The 16087-nt window shown below is 49.3% G+C and overlaps 1 protein-coding gene across 6 annotated transcripts in view; it reads left to right on the top strand.

Moving 5' to 3' along the window:
• PNPLA7 (patatin like phospholipase domain containing 7) overlaps positions 1-16087 on the top strand; it is a 133673-nt gene that overhangs the window by 105166 nt on the left and 12420 nt on the right. For all 6 annotated transcript variants that reach the window (XM_071453764.1, XM_071453761.1, XM_071453760.1 and 3 more), the window contains 5 exons: positions 4842-4958; positions 8871-8940; positions 10832-10948; positions 12896-13044; positions 15322-15474. In XM_071453764.1, the coding sequence (XP_071309865.1) occupies positions 4842-4958; positions 8871-8940; positions 10832-10948; positions 12896-13044; positions 15322-15474 (606 nt within the window). The remainder of the gene's footprint in view (positions 1-4841; positions 4959-8870; positions 8941-10831; positions 10949-12895; positions 13045-15321; positions 15475-16087) is intronic.

The raw sequence follows: 16087 nt of genomic DNA, 5'->3' as shown, positions 1-16087 counted from the left end.
TGGGTTTCAGGGGGAAACAGGACCCTGTCCTTGGCATGTGGGCACTGTTTATGTCTCCCAAGGATCCTCTAATCTGCCATGGCTTTGCAACAAAAACTGTCTCTGGGAAGATGGATTGTGTGAGGGACTGAAATGCACATTGAGGCCCTGGGATGTTTGTGCTGTCCTGTGGGCAGAGTGCTGTGGGACTGATTCACCTCCCCATCACTGCTTGCCAGAAGAATATGGATTTTATGCTTTTTATTTAAGAACTGCCTGTGCCTGGCTGGCTTGGGAAGCACCCAAAACATAAACTGTTTATGATCCAGAGCAGTTTGCTGGAATCACAAACCTGGGGGAGGTTCAAGATTAAAGACATAAAGCCAAATGCACTGAATTGTGTCAGACAATCCCTTAACCTTGCTCTCTCTCTCCCACCTTGTGCCTCCAGGGCAGCATCTGAGTGGCTGCTGATACCTCCCAGCTTTCCCAGCCCCCGGCACTCTGGGGCTCTCTGCCCTCTCTCCCAGCTCTTGGCTAAGCTACAGCCATGGAATTTCCTTCTGTGCATTTGTCCAGAGGATTCTCCTCCTGTTTGTCAGGTGTGCCCTGTGCAGGGCATGAGGCAGAGCTGGAGATGTTTCCTGGGCTTCTCAGGACCCTGTTCCCACTCTGGAGCTTGCCAGAGCTGGAATCACAGTCACTTTTATCAGGAATACTTAGAGATGAAGTGAAGGCATTTAATCTGTTGATTAACTTTTGAGCACAAAATGCAAAAGCTCAGAGAACATTTCACAAGGTAAAAGGCAGTTTTTGGCCTGGGGCTGTTTCAGGTGTTGCTGTCTTGAAAGCTGCAAATAAGTAGTGGGAGAAGAGATTGACCTCTGTTAGAGCAAACATTTCATCTTAGTAATGAAGAACAGATTTTCATGAGGACTTCATGAGTGTTCTTACAGGTCCATGTCCAGCCCAGAAATTGTCTAAGGGTTTGAGGAGGACAAAAGCAAAGCCTGCCCTTCCCAGTGGTACCAGCAGTGTCCAGCAGAATGGCTGCAAACTGAAGAGAGCCATGAAATCCCCTCTCCAAGATCACAATGTGCAGAGTTTGGTGCATTAGAAAATTTTTATCAGTGGCTGTTCTGAGGTGTTGACTCTTGTATGGTGTTAATGCTGAGCAGGGAGAGGGGAAAGGAGCCCCAGTGTGTGGGAAACAGCCAGGAGGTCTTTAGGGAATTCTTGGAAGATCCACTTGAAGGGACTGAGGGTGAGAGAGCCGAAATATCCCCCAGATAACCCCCAAATTCCCCAATGGGACCTTTCCTGCTGTCCCCAGAGCAGCCCTGGGGGTGGCTGTGCAGGAGATGCCCCAGGAGCAGCCAGGCAGAAGGGCTGGAGGGAGCATTCCCTGCTCCAGGACCTGCTGCTCCTGCTCCTCTGCAGCTCTGAGCCTGTGCTGGGGAAGGTTATTGCTGAGAGCAGCCTGGCCCACGTGGGAAATGTCTTCATTGGCATGGATTAGTTAACTCTGAGCTTTTCTTATCTTCTGTTTAATCCATCAGGCTGAATGCTGTTTGTCCTGCATCTATTTCTCTTTTTGGTATTTTTAGCAATTGGCATCTCTCTAGCTCTACACTTGGTGCTGGGAGAAGGGATATTTTTAATGGGATGTGTTTTCTGCACCTAATGAAGCAGTGAAGAAATAAATTACTCTTGTCAAAATACAGGGGGAAATATGAAAATTCCCAGTCAGATTAGTTACTGTGTATTGTCTCTGTGTCTTCTGCACCTCTGTTTTACCAGCAAAGTGAACAAGCCAAAGCTTTAGTGTTTGCAGACAGTTGTTTTATTTAATTGGAGGATTAATATCTCAAGGTAGAAATATTTCACAAAGATGGAATATTCTTAGAAAGGAATACAGTTATAGATGTGTGTGGGGCTAAACCACTGCTCCTATTGGGGATGGAGGCTGGCTGGGTGGGACACTGCCATCATTTGCTCCCTGTCACTGTCTGGTGGCACTGACAGCTGAAATAAATGGGGGGGTTCTGCCCAGGGAGTCAGGAGGTTCTGCCTCTGACCCTGCTCCATTTCTGCATTGGGAGATCCTGTGCTTTAATGGGCAGATCTGGCCAGAAATCAGTCCTTGGTTTTTTCCTGTCATGCCAATTCTCATCCAGCCCTGATTTATTTTTTTATTGTATTGAATTAACTTTTTTTTTTCCTGTGGGAATTCCTTTCCTTGTTTTATTGAAACTTCAGGTGAATCCTGAGAAGGCACTACGTGATCTTTTGAGTAGTTTAAAAAATACTGGATCTGTTTGAAATTTCTGTTGTTTCATAAGTTTTCCTATAACCTTGGGGGTTTTTATAGTCAGGAACATTGAAAAATCCTGGGATTATACTGGCTTTTCACACCAGTTTGCCACAATGCTGCATCAAAGAACAAAAGAGCCAGAGATGACAATTCCTCTTGTGCCTTTGTTCTTGCCCTTCTGCTCTGTGAGCAGAACCTTCTCCCTTCCTTGCTGAACTTTTCTATACCCTAGGGTCACTTAAAAATGATTTCAGGATTGAAGGTCTTTTTAAAAAGAAAGCTCATCTTGTATCAGAGCTGTAGTAATGGAATTTCATGAGAAGTTAATGAGGAATTGGGAAGAAATTCCTCCCTGGCAGGGTGGGCAGGCCCTGGCATGGGGTGCCCAGAGCAGCTGGGGCTGCCCCTGGATCCCTGGAATTGTCCCAGGCCAGGTTGGATGGGGCTGGGAGCAGCCTGGGACAGTGGGAGGTGTCCCTGCCATGGCAGGGGTGGAATGAGATGAGATTTAAGGTCCTTCCAACCCAAAAAATTCCACAATTCCATGACCTGCAAGCCCTGAGAACATTGGCAGGGCTGGGCCTCCCATCCTGGTGGTGTCAGGGGATGAAACTCTTGGAGCTGCTGGAGCTGATCCCAGAGCTCCTGGGAGGAAGTGGAGCAGGAGGCAGAAGGCTCTGTCTGCCTCCCCAGAGGGTGATCTTTAACTGAATTTATCTGGGGAACAGGAGGTGGTTGCAGCTATTCCTGGAAGGCTCTGGAGGCTGTTGGCCATCAGCTTCAGCTAAAGGGCATCTTCCAGCTTTGAGAAATGAGAATATTAAGAAATAACTGTTAATTGGAAGTATTTTGTCCATGGACAAGATCACTGTCAGGATCAGGAGAAATGTGGAGGCTCAGCACCATAAATATAATTTGCCACAAGGGAAGCCCAATGGCTGCTGCTGAGTGGGAGAGGTTTTTCTTCACTATTAAATAAAGGGCTCTTTGTAGATGCCTCTTCCCCTGATTTAATCATTCTGAAGAGACCTGATCCCTATTTTAGGTGCAGCACTAATTCCATCTCCCTCTGAAGCTGTGGGTAGCAGTCTATAGTTAGGTTGGCACACTGTCCTCAGCACATCAAACCCAGAGTGAAGATGTGAATGAAGCTTCATCCTGGGGTTTGTGCTCAGCCTTTTACATTCTCCCACACTTCCTGTTCCCATCCTTGTTCTTAGTGATCTTTCTTTTATCCTTGCACTGGTTTTCTCTGGGCAGATCCCTGACAGAAATTTGAAAGCAGCTGGACATAACAATGTAGGCTGATCCTGCTGCTCTGAAATCACTGCAGAGTAAAGCCAAGGCCAGATGCTGTGCACAGCTGCTCTAACAGCTGGCAGGTTTGAGGCTGTTCCATGTGTCTGCCTGGGAAGGATGCCCTGATCTCTGAGAAGCTGTTAAATTACAGAGAACATGTAGAGAGAGAAAATATTTCATCTCATGGAAATATTTCATCCAGTGAAATTCTATTTAATTTGAAAGGAATTAATTGGGTTTTGTGGTCTTCTTTTACATTTTGACTATGGTGTAATATATTAAACATTGAATTTTGTTAAGATTTTTTAGGATTTGACAGCAATGCCCTAGTTGTGGGCAAATACCATGGCCATAATGCCATAAAGTTTAGGGATTTTCATAATTTTCTCTTGTAGGTCAGTACATAGGTGTAATAATGCTGTTGCAGTGGAGAAAAAAGGAATCTGTGAAAGCTTAATTCCAGGATTTGTGTGTTAGAAGGGTTGATGTTCAGAGACCTGCAGTTTTCAGGAGCCTGGTGTGGTTGGATTTCCCTTGCTGAGTTTGCAGCAGTTAAATGCTGGGTCCATAACACATCCCAATAAGATACTTTGGGAATGCCAAATCATGGACCCTGCTCCACAGAAAGTGTTCAAAGCTCTATGACATGTGTTTGACTGAACCTTGTTGGAGCCCCAGAGAATCCCAGACATGATTTTCTAAATGCCTCCACTGAGGCAGAGAAAAGCTTTAGGTCTGGGAGAAAAATTGTGTGTGATCCCCAAATGAGAAGAGATGGATGAAGCAATTCCTGCCATGGATTTCTGGGTTCCTTCCCACACCACTGAACCACACAGGTGCTGTGGGAAGGATAATGGAGAGGAAGACAACTCAGAACATCTTTTTTACTAGAGAAAATGTACAGGCTGGAGCTGCAGCATCTGTGGCCTCGTGCCCAGGCTGAGGGCTGTGCTGGGCACGCTGCTCTGGGGCTGGTTTGGGGCACAGGGGAGCAAGGCTCCTCCTGGCAGAGCTTTACTGCAGGGCTTGCTCTGCTTTGGGGTTTACTAAATGCAAATTTACCACACAGGGAGCTCCTGCTTGTAGATTTTGTAGCTGGATTTCTGTCCCCGCAACACTTTCTGCACTTGTGATGCTTCCAGCATGTGGGCTCTGAACTCTGGAATTTGATGTCTCTGGAATTGCAGCCTCAATGCACACATTCCTATGCATTCTGACCTTTGAAATGCCTTTTCTTTTCCCTTTTTAGGTTATGAACTCAGTGTTTAAGACTATTCTAGACTTGACATACCCAATAACCTCTATGTTTTCTGGAGCAGCTTTTAACAACAGCATCAACAACATCTTCAAAGATAAGCAGATAGAGGTAGGTTGTTTATTCACCTTATGGACAGGAAATTGTCTCTGTGTTCTGTTGGAGCAGAAATAGCTTTTTTAAATGCTAATATGGAAATTTGGAGCTGTTGGGTGACTGAAAACGTGGTGAAAGTGTGAATGTGATGGTCCATGGTGGCAAGAAGGAGCCTGTTCTTTTTGGTGGATTTAGAAAACACAAACTGTACATTATTTGTAGCTATTTCAGTTTGACAATGGGATCTCATTGTCTGAGAGAAGAAGTGAAAATTGTGACACTGAAGAAGAACAGCTGAGACTGCTTCATCATTATTTTCCTGCAAATCAGGTCTCAGAGACCTTCAGGGCACACCAGAGAAGGGCTTGAATTGGGTTGTGATGGCTTTGGCTTTTTTGAATTTTAGTTTTGAAGCTGGAGTGAGTTTTTCTTAGCAGCCTGCTGAAAGCTGTAACAATGGCAGAGTCCTTTGTGTCCTGGTTTGCACCTTTTTGTAGTTGTTGGGTGTTGTGGGGTCCACCTGAGCCAAGAGCCACCTTTGGAATGCACCTCTCCCCTTTCCCTCAGCAGCAGCAGATTGTAAAGCACATTATCAGTGTTTGTCTTCCTACATTACCCTGCTGAGAGTGTTTGGGTAGCCTTGGAATTTCACCTGATTTGCAATTTTAACCAAATTATTCTTGTGTTTGCATCCTTGTGATGAAAGATCATGTAGCAAATTAACACTGTATATACTTTAAATATATTTGGTAAAAATAATCCAAAACATTCCCTACCTAAATGCAAATATGAAAGTAAGTGATTAATCATCATGTGGCTTAAAATAGCAGTTTGCTGTGCAGAGGGGATGGTGCTGGAGACAAGCAGGTTTTAGAGAATCCTGGAATCATCAAGGTTGCCAAAGGCCTCAGATCCCTGAGTCCAACAATTCCCCCAGCACTGACAAGGTCAGCCCTGACCCCTGTCCCCAAGTGCCACATCCACATGGCTTTTGAGCACTTCCAGGGATGGTGACCCCACCACTGCCCTGGACAGCTGTCCAATGCCTGACCACCCTTTCCATGATGAAATTTTTCCTGCTATCCAACCTAAACCTCCCCTGGTGCAACTTGAGGCCATTTTTATCTATCCCTGCTTTGGATTCCAGCAGTCAATTCATTGTACTTCCTTTTTAAGATGCAGCAGATTCCTTCCTTAGGAATTTCAACAGCTGTAGTTGCATATTCTGCTCTTTTCTTCCAGCCACAGGAAAGTTTTGTGTGAGAGAAATCCAGTCCTGAGGCATCCAGCAGCATCATCTCTGTGCACGTGTGCTGACCAGCACAGCCCCTCAGTCCATGGCCAGGGTTTCCTCTTGTGGGAAGAATTCCCTCAGATAAATAAGGAAAAATGTTGTGTAGCACAGCAGGAAAGGGGGAGTTTCTCCTTCACTGCAATTCCCACTCTCCCTGTGAAGTAACCAGTGCTGGAACTGGGAGCTGCCCCAGGATAAAGGGAGACTGAGAAAGGAACAGGAGCTGAGCCAGGAGCCTTGAAAAAGTATTTTCTCAATGAATGTAGAGGATCCAAACTACAAGCATCCATCTTTTCTCCCTAGCTGGGGTGGGGTTGGCTGGGTAGCAATGACTTCTACCTGGAAATTCCTATCAGCAAAATTTAATTACAGCCTTACAAGCAGAGGTTGTGTTTGGGTGCTTGGCCACAGCTGCTCCTTCCTGGGAGGATCTGCAGTGATCCCAGGAAACCCTGGGAGCTTCCTACCAAGGGGCTGACCCTCATGGCTCTAGAAAAGTTTAAAATTTAGTAGTTCTGGGCCAGATCCTCCTCTTTGCTGCTGTGGCTGTGAGGTGACACCTCTGTCAGAGCCCTCACCCCTCTCCCCCACGGGGAGGCAGGAGCGCTGACGTTGAGCTGTTATTTCTGACACTGGAAGGGAGGTTTCCATTTTCTCTGAAATTTGCTCTCTGCCAACCCTTGTAATGTGGGTGTCTCCTGATTCCCAGCAGTGCTGCTCGTGTGGGGGCCCTGGTGACAAAAACTCCATCACTGCTTCCAGCCACAGGCACTCCCCAAGCTGGGGTCATCCATGTGAGACCTCACAGGGCACACCCAAACCCAGGATGGGGCTCTTGGACACACAAAGCCAGGCCAGGGTGCTTGGAGAAAATTTCTCAAGAAATAGAGCTATTTTCCACTTGAATTACCCATCCTTCAGTGAGAACTTCAGCCTCTGGAATTTTTATTCTTCATTTTGGCATGGGGATAAGAATTCTCCAGTTCTTATCCCCATGCCAAAATGCCCTTGTAAATCATCTCAGCTGGAGGCTCAGGTGTGAGGAATCAGACAAGACTTTCATTAAGTCCTGTTTCAGACTTGAATGATGCTCTGTTCCAAAATCAGTGGAACAATCCCTGAGCAGTGAGGCTTTATTGCTGCGTGGGAGGGCTTGGGTTAGTTTGCTTTGTGCAGGTGCTTGCAGGAACATGAAAGGAGGTGTCAGAGAGGCTTCTTCTCCCATTCCCCTATTTCTGCTTAATATGTGCTTGATGCACTGAGAAGTGCAATCCCCAGAATATCTTCAGCATGGAGAGGCACCCTAATTCTCTTGTAATCACACTTTATTCATCCACTTTGCTCTGGCATTTACACTGGGGTTGTGATCCTGGTGCAGTGCCTGTGAGCCCTCCCCAGTCCCACCAGATTTGCAGAGCTGCTGAAGAGATTAAACTCAGCAGAAAAACCCCTGCTGCTTGGCAGTGCAGAATTTCAGGCTGAACAGCACAGAAATCCCACCAGGAGCTGCAGCCTGGCCAGTGAGGGAGAGCTTCCAGCTCCAGTGGTCCAAACCTGTGTTTGGTTTGGGTTTAAGGCCCATAAAGCTGTGCTGGAGAAGGCCCAGACACCATGTCCAGTGAACAAAGGCTGCCTTGGAGGGCAGGTGCCTTGATTCAAGTTTTCTGATTGACAGAGCAGCATCAGCTGTTCCTGGGAACAGGACACAAGCTCAGTTTACTCAGACAAGTCCTCCTGCTTCCCCTTGGCAGCTACCATTTCACCAGGCACCATGGAAACTTTCCAAAACTGTCCTCTCTCCAACAGAGCCCTACACACTTGGGAGGTCACCTTCCTCTTTGCTTTTTCCAGCAGGTGGGAGGTGAGACACAGCTGAAACCAGAGGGAGAACTTCCCCTGCCAGGAGCAGGGCTGGCCCCATTGAATGAACTCCCAAAGCTCTTGGCTCAGCCATTCTTTCTGTGTCTCACCCTCCTTCTGTTCCACACTCCCCACTGTTGTGTTACCCTGCAGGATCTCAGGCAACCTCTAGAACTTTCTTGGAGATGTACCTTGCAGGGTCCTTTGTTCCTGTAGCCAGTGCTCCAGAGTTCGGTGTTGTCCTCTTTGATTCCAGAAAATGTTGGGTCTGCATTTCCTGCTGAAGTGATGACCCCTGGCTCCATCACCAGGAGGTACAGATTGGCCATTGCTCAGTCAGGAGGCCATGGATGATCATGTTCTTCATGTCCTCCAGTACTAAACAGCCTCAGGATCCCTCGGGATGGGAGTGACCATCAGAACCCCACCCTTCACCTGAAATCAAAACAAAAACCCCCTGCAGAAGGTGGCTCTGGTTTGTGTGAGGAGCTCTCTGTGCTGCCTCTGCACACTCTGCTGGAACAAGGGGCTCTAGCTACTTCAGAAAGGACAGGAGGATTTTTGTCTGCCTTGGTTCTGAACGAATTGTTTACATGAGAGACAAATTTATGAATTTAAACACAGGACTGAGGGGTTTCCTTCATCCATGCAGGTGTGTGTCTGTAGCTCTGTCTGGTAAGGTCCAGAGGTTGTTGCTCTGCTGTGTGTCAGGCACAGGATGTGGTCAAGTGCAAGGTGACAGATTTAGTGAATTTGGGACTCTTCTGTTGCAGGATCTGTGGATTCCTTACTTCACCATCACCACTGACATCACTGCCTCGGCCATGAGGGTGCACAGGGATGGTGAGTGTGGCCATGGCCTCTCCAGGCCTTCAGTCATCATGGGAGGCTTCAGGGTCACCCCTTCTTCCTGGAGCTTGTCTCACCTTTCAAATTTGTCTTTCCTCTTGCTTCTCCCTTCTGTGTTACCTGCTGAGCACCAAGCTGTGGCTGTACACAGGTGACAAGGGACAGGGCTGCTGGCAGGGAATTAAATGAGATGCTGCATTCACTGTTTGGGGAGAAAATGGCTCCATTGGCACCTTTCTGTGTACTTAAAGCATCCTTAAGGTGAAGTGCAGGTATTTTAGCCATAAATCAGACTTAAAGCAACCAAAGCCTTTGACAATTCCAATTCCCCTAAATGAAGCTGTCTTCCCCCAGAACAGGCTCTGCCTGAAGCAGGGGCTGAGTTGGGCTCTCATTTGTGGTCAGTCCTTTCTGTTTGTCACTGAGTGAAGAGGGGAGGAGGATCTGAGGTGCCTGGGATGTGTCCCTGCCTTTGCCTTTTGTCAGTCAGTGACTCAGCCTGCAGAGGAGACCTCCAGGTGCCCCAGATATTCCTGGGGGGAGCTGCAGCCTTTGCTGCCACATCTGATGTTTGTCCCTGGGGCTGGCACAGGTCACACTGCCCATTCCTGCCATGCCAGGGGGGTTATGGAGCTGCTGAAGGACTCTGGGCTTTGATCAGGGCAGCTAAAACAAGCAGAAAAAGGATTAAGCCTTCTCAGAGGTTTTGTATTCCCATTCCACAGCAGGTTAAGCCAGTTGAGGTCAGGAAACTCACTCCAGCCAGCTGCTTGTCCCCATGGAAGTTTAATGGAAGGAAAGGAATCAGCTGGAGAGTGGTTACGCTTGTCTCCACTGAATAGAGATAAATTAAGTTCCCAGCTGCTGCCATTTCCCATCTTGGTTTGGTCTGTGAGGTGTAACACACGTCAGCAGTTTCCTTGGGTGGAAATTCCACTAAAACTATTAATAATAACCCCCAAATGTGCCAGCATTAACCTGTGCTAACAGCAGGAGTGCTGGGGTTGGAATTAGAAACAGAGCTGTTATCTGTTTTAAAAAGAAAACACCAAAAGAAAATCAATGCCCAGGGAATTTGCTGGGAAGAGTTGCTGTTGGAAGCACCAAGCAGTTAATTACTGAGCAGTGATTTAGCACTGCAAGGCTCACTTATCTTGGTATTTTAAAGATTCACTTCTCAGACAAGCCTCTTGGCCTGTGGAAATGCAGTGTCTTCCCAATTTGGTTGATGCAAATGTTAAGAGAAAAATCAGTGTATAAGAGCCTTAAAGCAGAATGTTTTACAGGAAACACGGCCAATCAATTTCTACTTGACTAAACTTTGTTTCTAGCAGCTTAAAGGATTATTACTGTTCCTTACAGCACCAACAGAAATGGCCCAAGAGGAGATAATGATCCCCAGCAGGCATTTGCAGTGGTTTCACAAGACAAAACGTTTGCTTGTTGCAGAGGAGGGAAAACAGAATTTTTGGGGGTACTATAGCTTGTATTTTTCAGGTTCAGGTCCTGCTAAAAGTCAGGGGTTTGTGGATCTCTGTAGAGCACAGTGACTGTAGCTGCACCTTTTCCTTCCCCCTCAGCCCCAGCTCCACAAACCCTGGTGCTCCCTGCAGTAGGAATATGCTGAGATCCCACAGGAGGCAGTAAATCTGAGGAATGGGCTTAAACCTGTGGATTCTGGGGCTTTGCCTGATGTCTGCATAGTCTGTGTTTCATCCTGGCCAGTGGTATGATACAGAAAATAATAAACTGTTTTAATAACTTCCTCACAGTGTTCTGAGGAAAGTCTGTATCTCTTGATTATCTTAATGAGTGCAGCAGCCTCCCCCCTGCGTGGCAGTAATTAATGCTGGCTGATTAATTAATGCTGCTGCCCTCCCTGCAGGCTCCCTGTGGAGGTACGTCCGGGCCAGCATGTCCCTCTCAGGGTACATGCCACCCCTGTGTGACCCCAAGGATGGCCATCTCCTCATGGATGGGGGCTACATCAACAACCTGCCAGGTAGGAGCACAGCCCATGGGGGCAGAAATTCCCAGACCTGCCCATCAAACAGCCCTGCAAGCCTTGGGGCTCTTGTTTATCCCCAAAACAAAGAGAAATCTCACAGACACCTTTAACTTCATGCTGGTTACCTGGAGTCCTTGCTCTCAGTTTTCTGGGTGTTCCCTTTATCTTGACTTTATTAACACTTTTTTTTTAATGAAGTATTTCCTGATAGCCAAATTCTGAACATACAACTCCCTAAGTTCTGTTCAGCTAAGTATGTATCTTCTATTCAGCTAAGTCTAATTTAGTGCTTGCTGAAGGGAGAGAGGAGGAATCAAACCACAGACACACAATCTACCTTGGAGTTTCTCTTCAATCAGTTAATTAAGAAATAATTCTGAGAGAGCAACAGCATCTGCTGCTCAGGCTGGTGTCGCCTGGAGCATGTGGCAGTGGGGGAATCATGGGGCCATGGAAGGAGGGATGTGGGGTGTGGGGTGAGGTCTGAACCCCCCAGCAGGGTCCAGGGGTGTGAAGTGGCCGTGTTTGGGATGTGTTTTGTGTCAGGTTTCACTGCAGTCACAAGGGTGGGTGGCTCAGGGGTGGCTGAGGCAGCAGAGCCCTGCAGGGTCACTGCAGTTTGTGACTCAGGTAAAGAGGGAGGAACCTCAGGCAGAGACTCCCACCTGAGCAACCCGAGCCATTTACATCTTCCTGTCACACCCTGACTTTATTTTTCCATCAGGGCTGTATTTACCTAAAACCCAGGAACTGAAATAGCACAAAACAGATCCCCCAAATCAGCATCTCCATTCTCTGTGATTGTAAGCCACAATTGTGACTTGCAAACCAAAGCAACTCTTGCATCTCCACAGCTGGAGAGGGCAAAGAGCAGGCACAGGTGCCACTGGGTGGGAAACAATAGACTGAACAAGCCCAGGAATATAAATCCAAGTCACAGAACAGATCTGATCTAAATAAGTGTCTAAATTAAGCCTCTAAATTGGCTCTTCAGGAGCTGTGGTTTTCCTACGCAAAACTATTCTGGAAACTGCAACTATCTTGGACTCTGGGGGTGTGAAAGAAATAGAAATCCATTCTGTGAGGTTCATGTCCTTCTCTTCCCTCCCCTGGCGCTTCCCTAAATCCTCACCCGTATCCAAAGACTGCAGCTCGTCCTTTTACTGACCTTGAAGTGGGAAGTGTTGCCTCATTTCTCTTCCCACTTTCAGATGTGAATCCTTCTCTTGGATCCCAGAGCTGTTCTCAGGCTGCCATCCAGCCTCTCCTCGCTGGCAGGTCCCTGTCCTGCTCCTCCCATTGTCACCTTCTCCCTGCGGCGTTGGCACTGCTCTCTCTAAGGCACTGCCACTTGTTCTCTCTGCAGGTCCCCCAGGTTTTTTTTGGAATTAATGTGGGTTTGATGTGCTCTATCCCATTGTACCCAACGTGGTGTCACTGCCCTGGTGCTGTGTGCCCTGTCCCTGCTGCCTGGTGACCTCAGGGAGGGTCAGGTCATCCCACTGATGTGGGGCAAAACATCCCCTGTCAATGATGTCCCCCAGCAGTGCAGCAGCGGGGACTCACCCTGGGGTCACTCAGGGCCTGGTTGGTGCAGGATTTGGGATCCCTCCCTCCCCACAGAGCCTCCCTGAGCAGGAATGGTCTGGGCAGAGTTGAACTGTGAACAGTGAACTGTTGCAGAGTTCATGTGGAATCACAGAGTTCTTTAGGCTGAAGATCCTCTAAGGCTGAGGCCAGCCACTCCCCAGCACTAAGGAATGTCCCCAGGTGCCACATGCACCTTTTGGATCCCTGCAGGGATGGGCACCCACGGGCACTTCTGTCCTGCTGCTCGCAGTGGGTGCGACCTCAGGTGCCACACCTGAGCCGTGCAGATCTGTATCTGCACCTGGGGCAGCAGGGAGGTGACACAGGGGCTCTGACACCTCCTGTCCCCAGCTGACGTGGCCAGGTCCATGGGGGCCAAGGTGGTGATCGCCATCGACGTGGGCAGCCGCGACGAGACCGACCTGACCAACTACGGCGACTGCCTGAGCGGCTGGTGGCTGCTCTGGAAGAGGTGGAACCCCCTGGCTGAGAAAGTCAAGGTACTGGGGCTGGGCTGGAATGGTTTTCCAGGGCAGTGGGAGGAGTGGGAGAAGTGGGAAGATTCCCTCTGTTACTCAGGGAGCAGGTCTGGGCCAGATTTGTTTTTTGCTGGATTTCACAGGATGACCAGGTTGGAAGAGACCTTCAAGACCATGGAGTCCAACCCAGCCCCAACCCCTGAACTCAACCCTGGCACCCAGTGCCACATCCAGGCTTTGTTAAACACACCCAGGGATGGGGACTCCACCACCTCCCTGGGCAGCCATTCCAGAACTTTATCACTCCTTCTGTAAAAAACTTTTTCCTGCTATCCAACCTGAATTTCCCTTGGCACAGCTTGAGGCTGTGTGCTCTGGTTGTGTCAGTGCTGCTGGAGAAAGAGCCCAGCCCCAGCTGAGCACAGGCACCTTTCAGGAGCTGTGAGAGTGATGAGGGCAGCCCTGAGTCTCCTTTGCTCCTGAAATGTGAATTCTTGTTCAAAGAAGGGAAGGCAGTGATGTGGGAAGGGGCTGGCAGAATTCTTAGAGCAAAGAAATCTTTTCTTGGATCTGCATACATTCTGATAAACTCAGAATTAATTAATTTTACCCATAAAAGCAGTAAATCTGTCCAGCTCACGTTCTATCCTGTGTCTCTGAACTGCTGATTTAGGGAGATTTTAGCACTTGGCAGTAATTAAGTGCAACTGATAAACAGGGGTCTGCAGAGCATGATTTTATTATTTTCCTTTTGTTGCATGTGCTCAGACCAACTCTCTTCCTTATTCTGCATTTCCTAAATTACCTGGCTCTGCTACTCTCCCCCAAGTGGATATTGATTTTAATTCTTTCCTCCCAGTTGCATTCTCCAGTTGGAATCGGTCTCAGTAGTACCCAGTGAAATATTCCAACTGCCTGAATGGCAGTTGGCAACCATGGAAACATGGAATTCCTTCTGAACACCAAAAAACACTTTTTATTTATTGGTTGTGGTGAAACACTGGCCAAACAGAGGGCTGGTAGTTTCCATCTGTGAAAATGGTCAAAACTCAGCTGGACATGGTCTTGGACAAGCTGCCCCAGCTGGCCCTGCCTGGGCAGGAGGGATGGACTGGATGATCTCAAGGGGTCCCTGTCCACCTCAGCCATTCTGCAAAGTCTCTGCCCTGGCACTGGACAGATCAGACAACCATGGGATTACAGACTGGGTGGGGTTGGAAGGGACCTTAAAGCTCTTTCAATTCCCCCCCCAAGGTTCCAAGCCCTGTCCAGCCTGGCCCTGAACACTGGCAGGGATGGGCATCACTGATTTCTGCCTTGGAGTTTCACTGTGCCCCTCACCTCAGCACAGATCTCTTAAGTTCTATATTTATTTCACTATATGCTGGGATGAAAGTCTTGGTTCAAGCTTGTTGGAAGGCAGTTCCCTTCCTGTGCTGACCAGGGACACTCTCCCTGCCTGCCCACACTGGGGCCCAGCTGCAGGTGCTGCTGTGCCAGGGCATCACCAGGTGCCAGCTGTCTTGGTTTGAACAGACAGGTGTCTGCTAAGGAAGGCAGGAGCCTCCTCTGAAATGGAAAATGTAAACCACCTCCCTCAGAATTATTATAATTTTGAAATTAAGGGGCTCTTAGGCAAAGATATGGAAGTAGGAATAACAGTTCTCTACTAGGAAAATTAAAATACAAATGTAATAGTACAAATAAAGAAAACAAGCCACTGCCAGAGTCAAACCATGCCCTGCCCCCTGTGTGTCAGGGGGTGGCACGGCCCCATCCCATGGGGGCTCAGCCCTCCTGCAGTGCCAGCTGTGGCTCTGCTGGAGCAGGGATCCTGCACAAGGGGGGAGTTTTCCTCTGCAGCTCCAGGGCTGCTGCAGATGGGCCTGGGCTCCCTCTGGCCATGCAGGGCAGCAGAAGCTGCTCCTCTGGCAATGCACTGGGCAAAGGCTGCTGGGCTGTGCCAGGCTCACATTGGATCCAGGTAGGAATGCTTGGCTCCTGCCCTGGGCAATGCAGCATCTCCCCATGGGATGCTGGAATTGGATCAGCCCTGCAGGGACACTCAGTGGCCATGGACAGCAGAGATCTCCTGCAGGGAGGATTGGCTGGGGGAGAGATCAAGAAAAAACTGCCCATGGACAGCAGAGAACTGCCCCAGCTCTGACAGATGGGGACAGAACACACAGCCCCGTTTCCAACCTGAGACACCAGCTCACTTCTCCCCTATGCTGAGCACACCAAGCACGTTCTGAAAGCCACCTGGAGGAGCTGAATTTGTGAATTTGTGCTGGGCAGGTGCTGAACATGGCCGAGATCCAGACACGTCTGGCCTACGTGTGCTGCGTGCGGCAGCTGGAGATGGTGAAGAACAGCGACTACTGCGAGTACATCCGGCCCCCCATCGACCGCTACGGCACCCTGGACTTCGGCAAGTTCGACGAGATCTGTGTGAGTGCCCCTGGCAACCCAGGGCCCAGCTCTGCTCCTCACAGCCCTGCTCCTCATGGCTCTGCTCCTCACTGCTCTGCTCCTCACTGCTCTGCTCCTCACTGCTCCTCACTGCTCTGCCCCTCGCTGCTCTGCCCCTCGCTGCTCTGCCCCTCGCTGCTCTGCCCCTCACGGCCCTGCCCCTCATGGCCCTGCCTCTCACGGCCCTGCTCCTCACGGCCCTGCTCCTCATGGCTCTGCTCCTCGCTGCCCCTCACTGCCCTGCCCCTCACTGCTCCTCACTGCCCCTCACAGCCCTGCTCCTCACGGCCCTGCTCCTCACAGCCCTGTTCCTCCCTGCCCCTGACAGCCCTGCCCCTCACTGCCCTCACTGCCCTGTTCCTCATGGCTCTGCTCCTCACTGCCCTGCCCCTCACTGCTCCTCACAGCCCTGCCCCTCACTGCCCTCACAGCCCTGCTCCTCACGGCCCCTCACAGCCCTGCCCCTCACTGCTCTTCTCCTCACAACCCTGCCCCTCACAGCCCTGCTCCTCACAGCCCTGCTCCTCCCTGCCCCTCACTGCCCTGCTCCTCACGGCCCTGCTGCTGGTAATTAGTGCTGCAGCCAGTGCAG

The sequence above is a fragment of the Agelaius tricolor genome, unplaced genomic scaffold (assembly GCF_023055355.1).
Source record: "Agelaius tricolor isolate 1412-34295 unplaced genomic scaffold, bAgeTri1.0.p SCAF_37, whole genome shotgun sequence".
Classification (NCBI taxonomy): Eukaryota; Metazoa; Chordata; class Aves; order Passeriformes; family Icteridae; genus Agelaius; species Agelaius tricolor.
The sequence above is the reverse complement of the archived record's forward strand: the minus strand, read 5'-3'. Positions and strand labels throughout refer to the sequence as shown.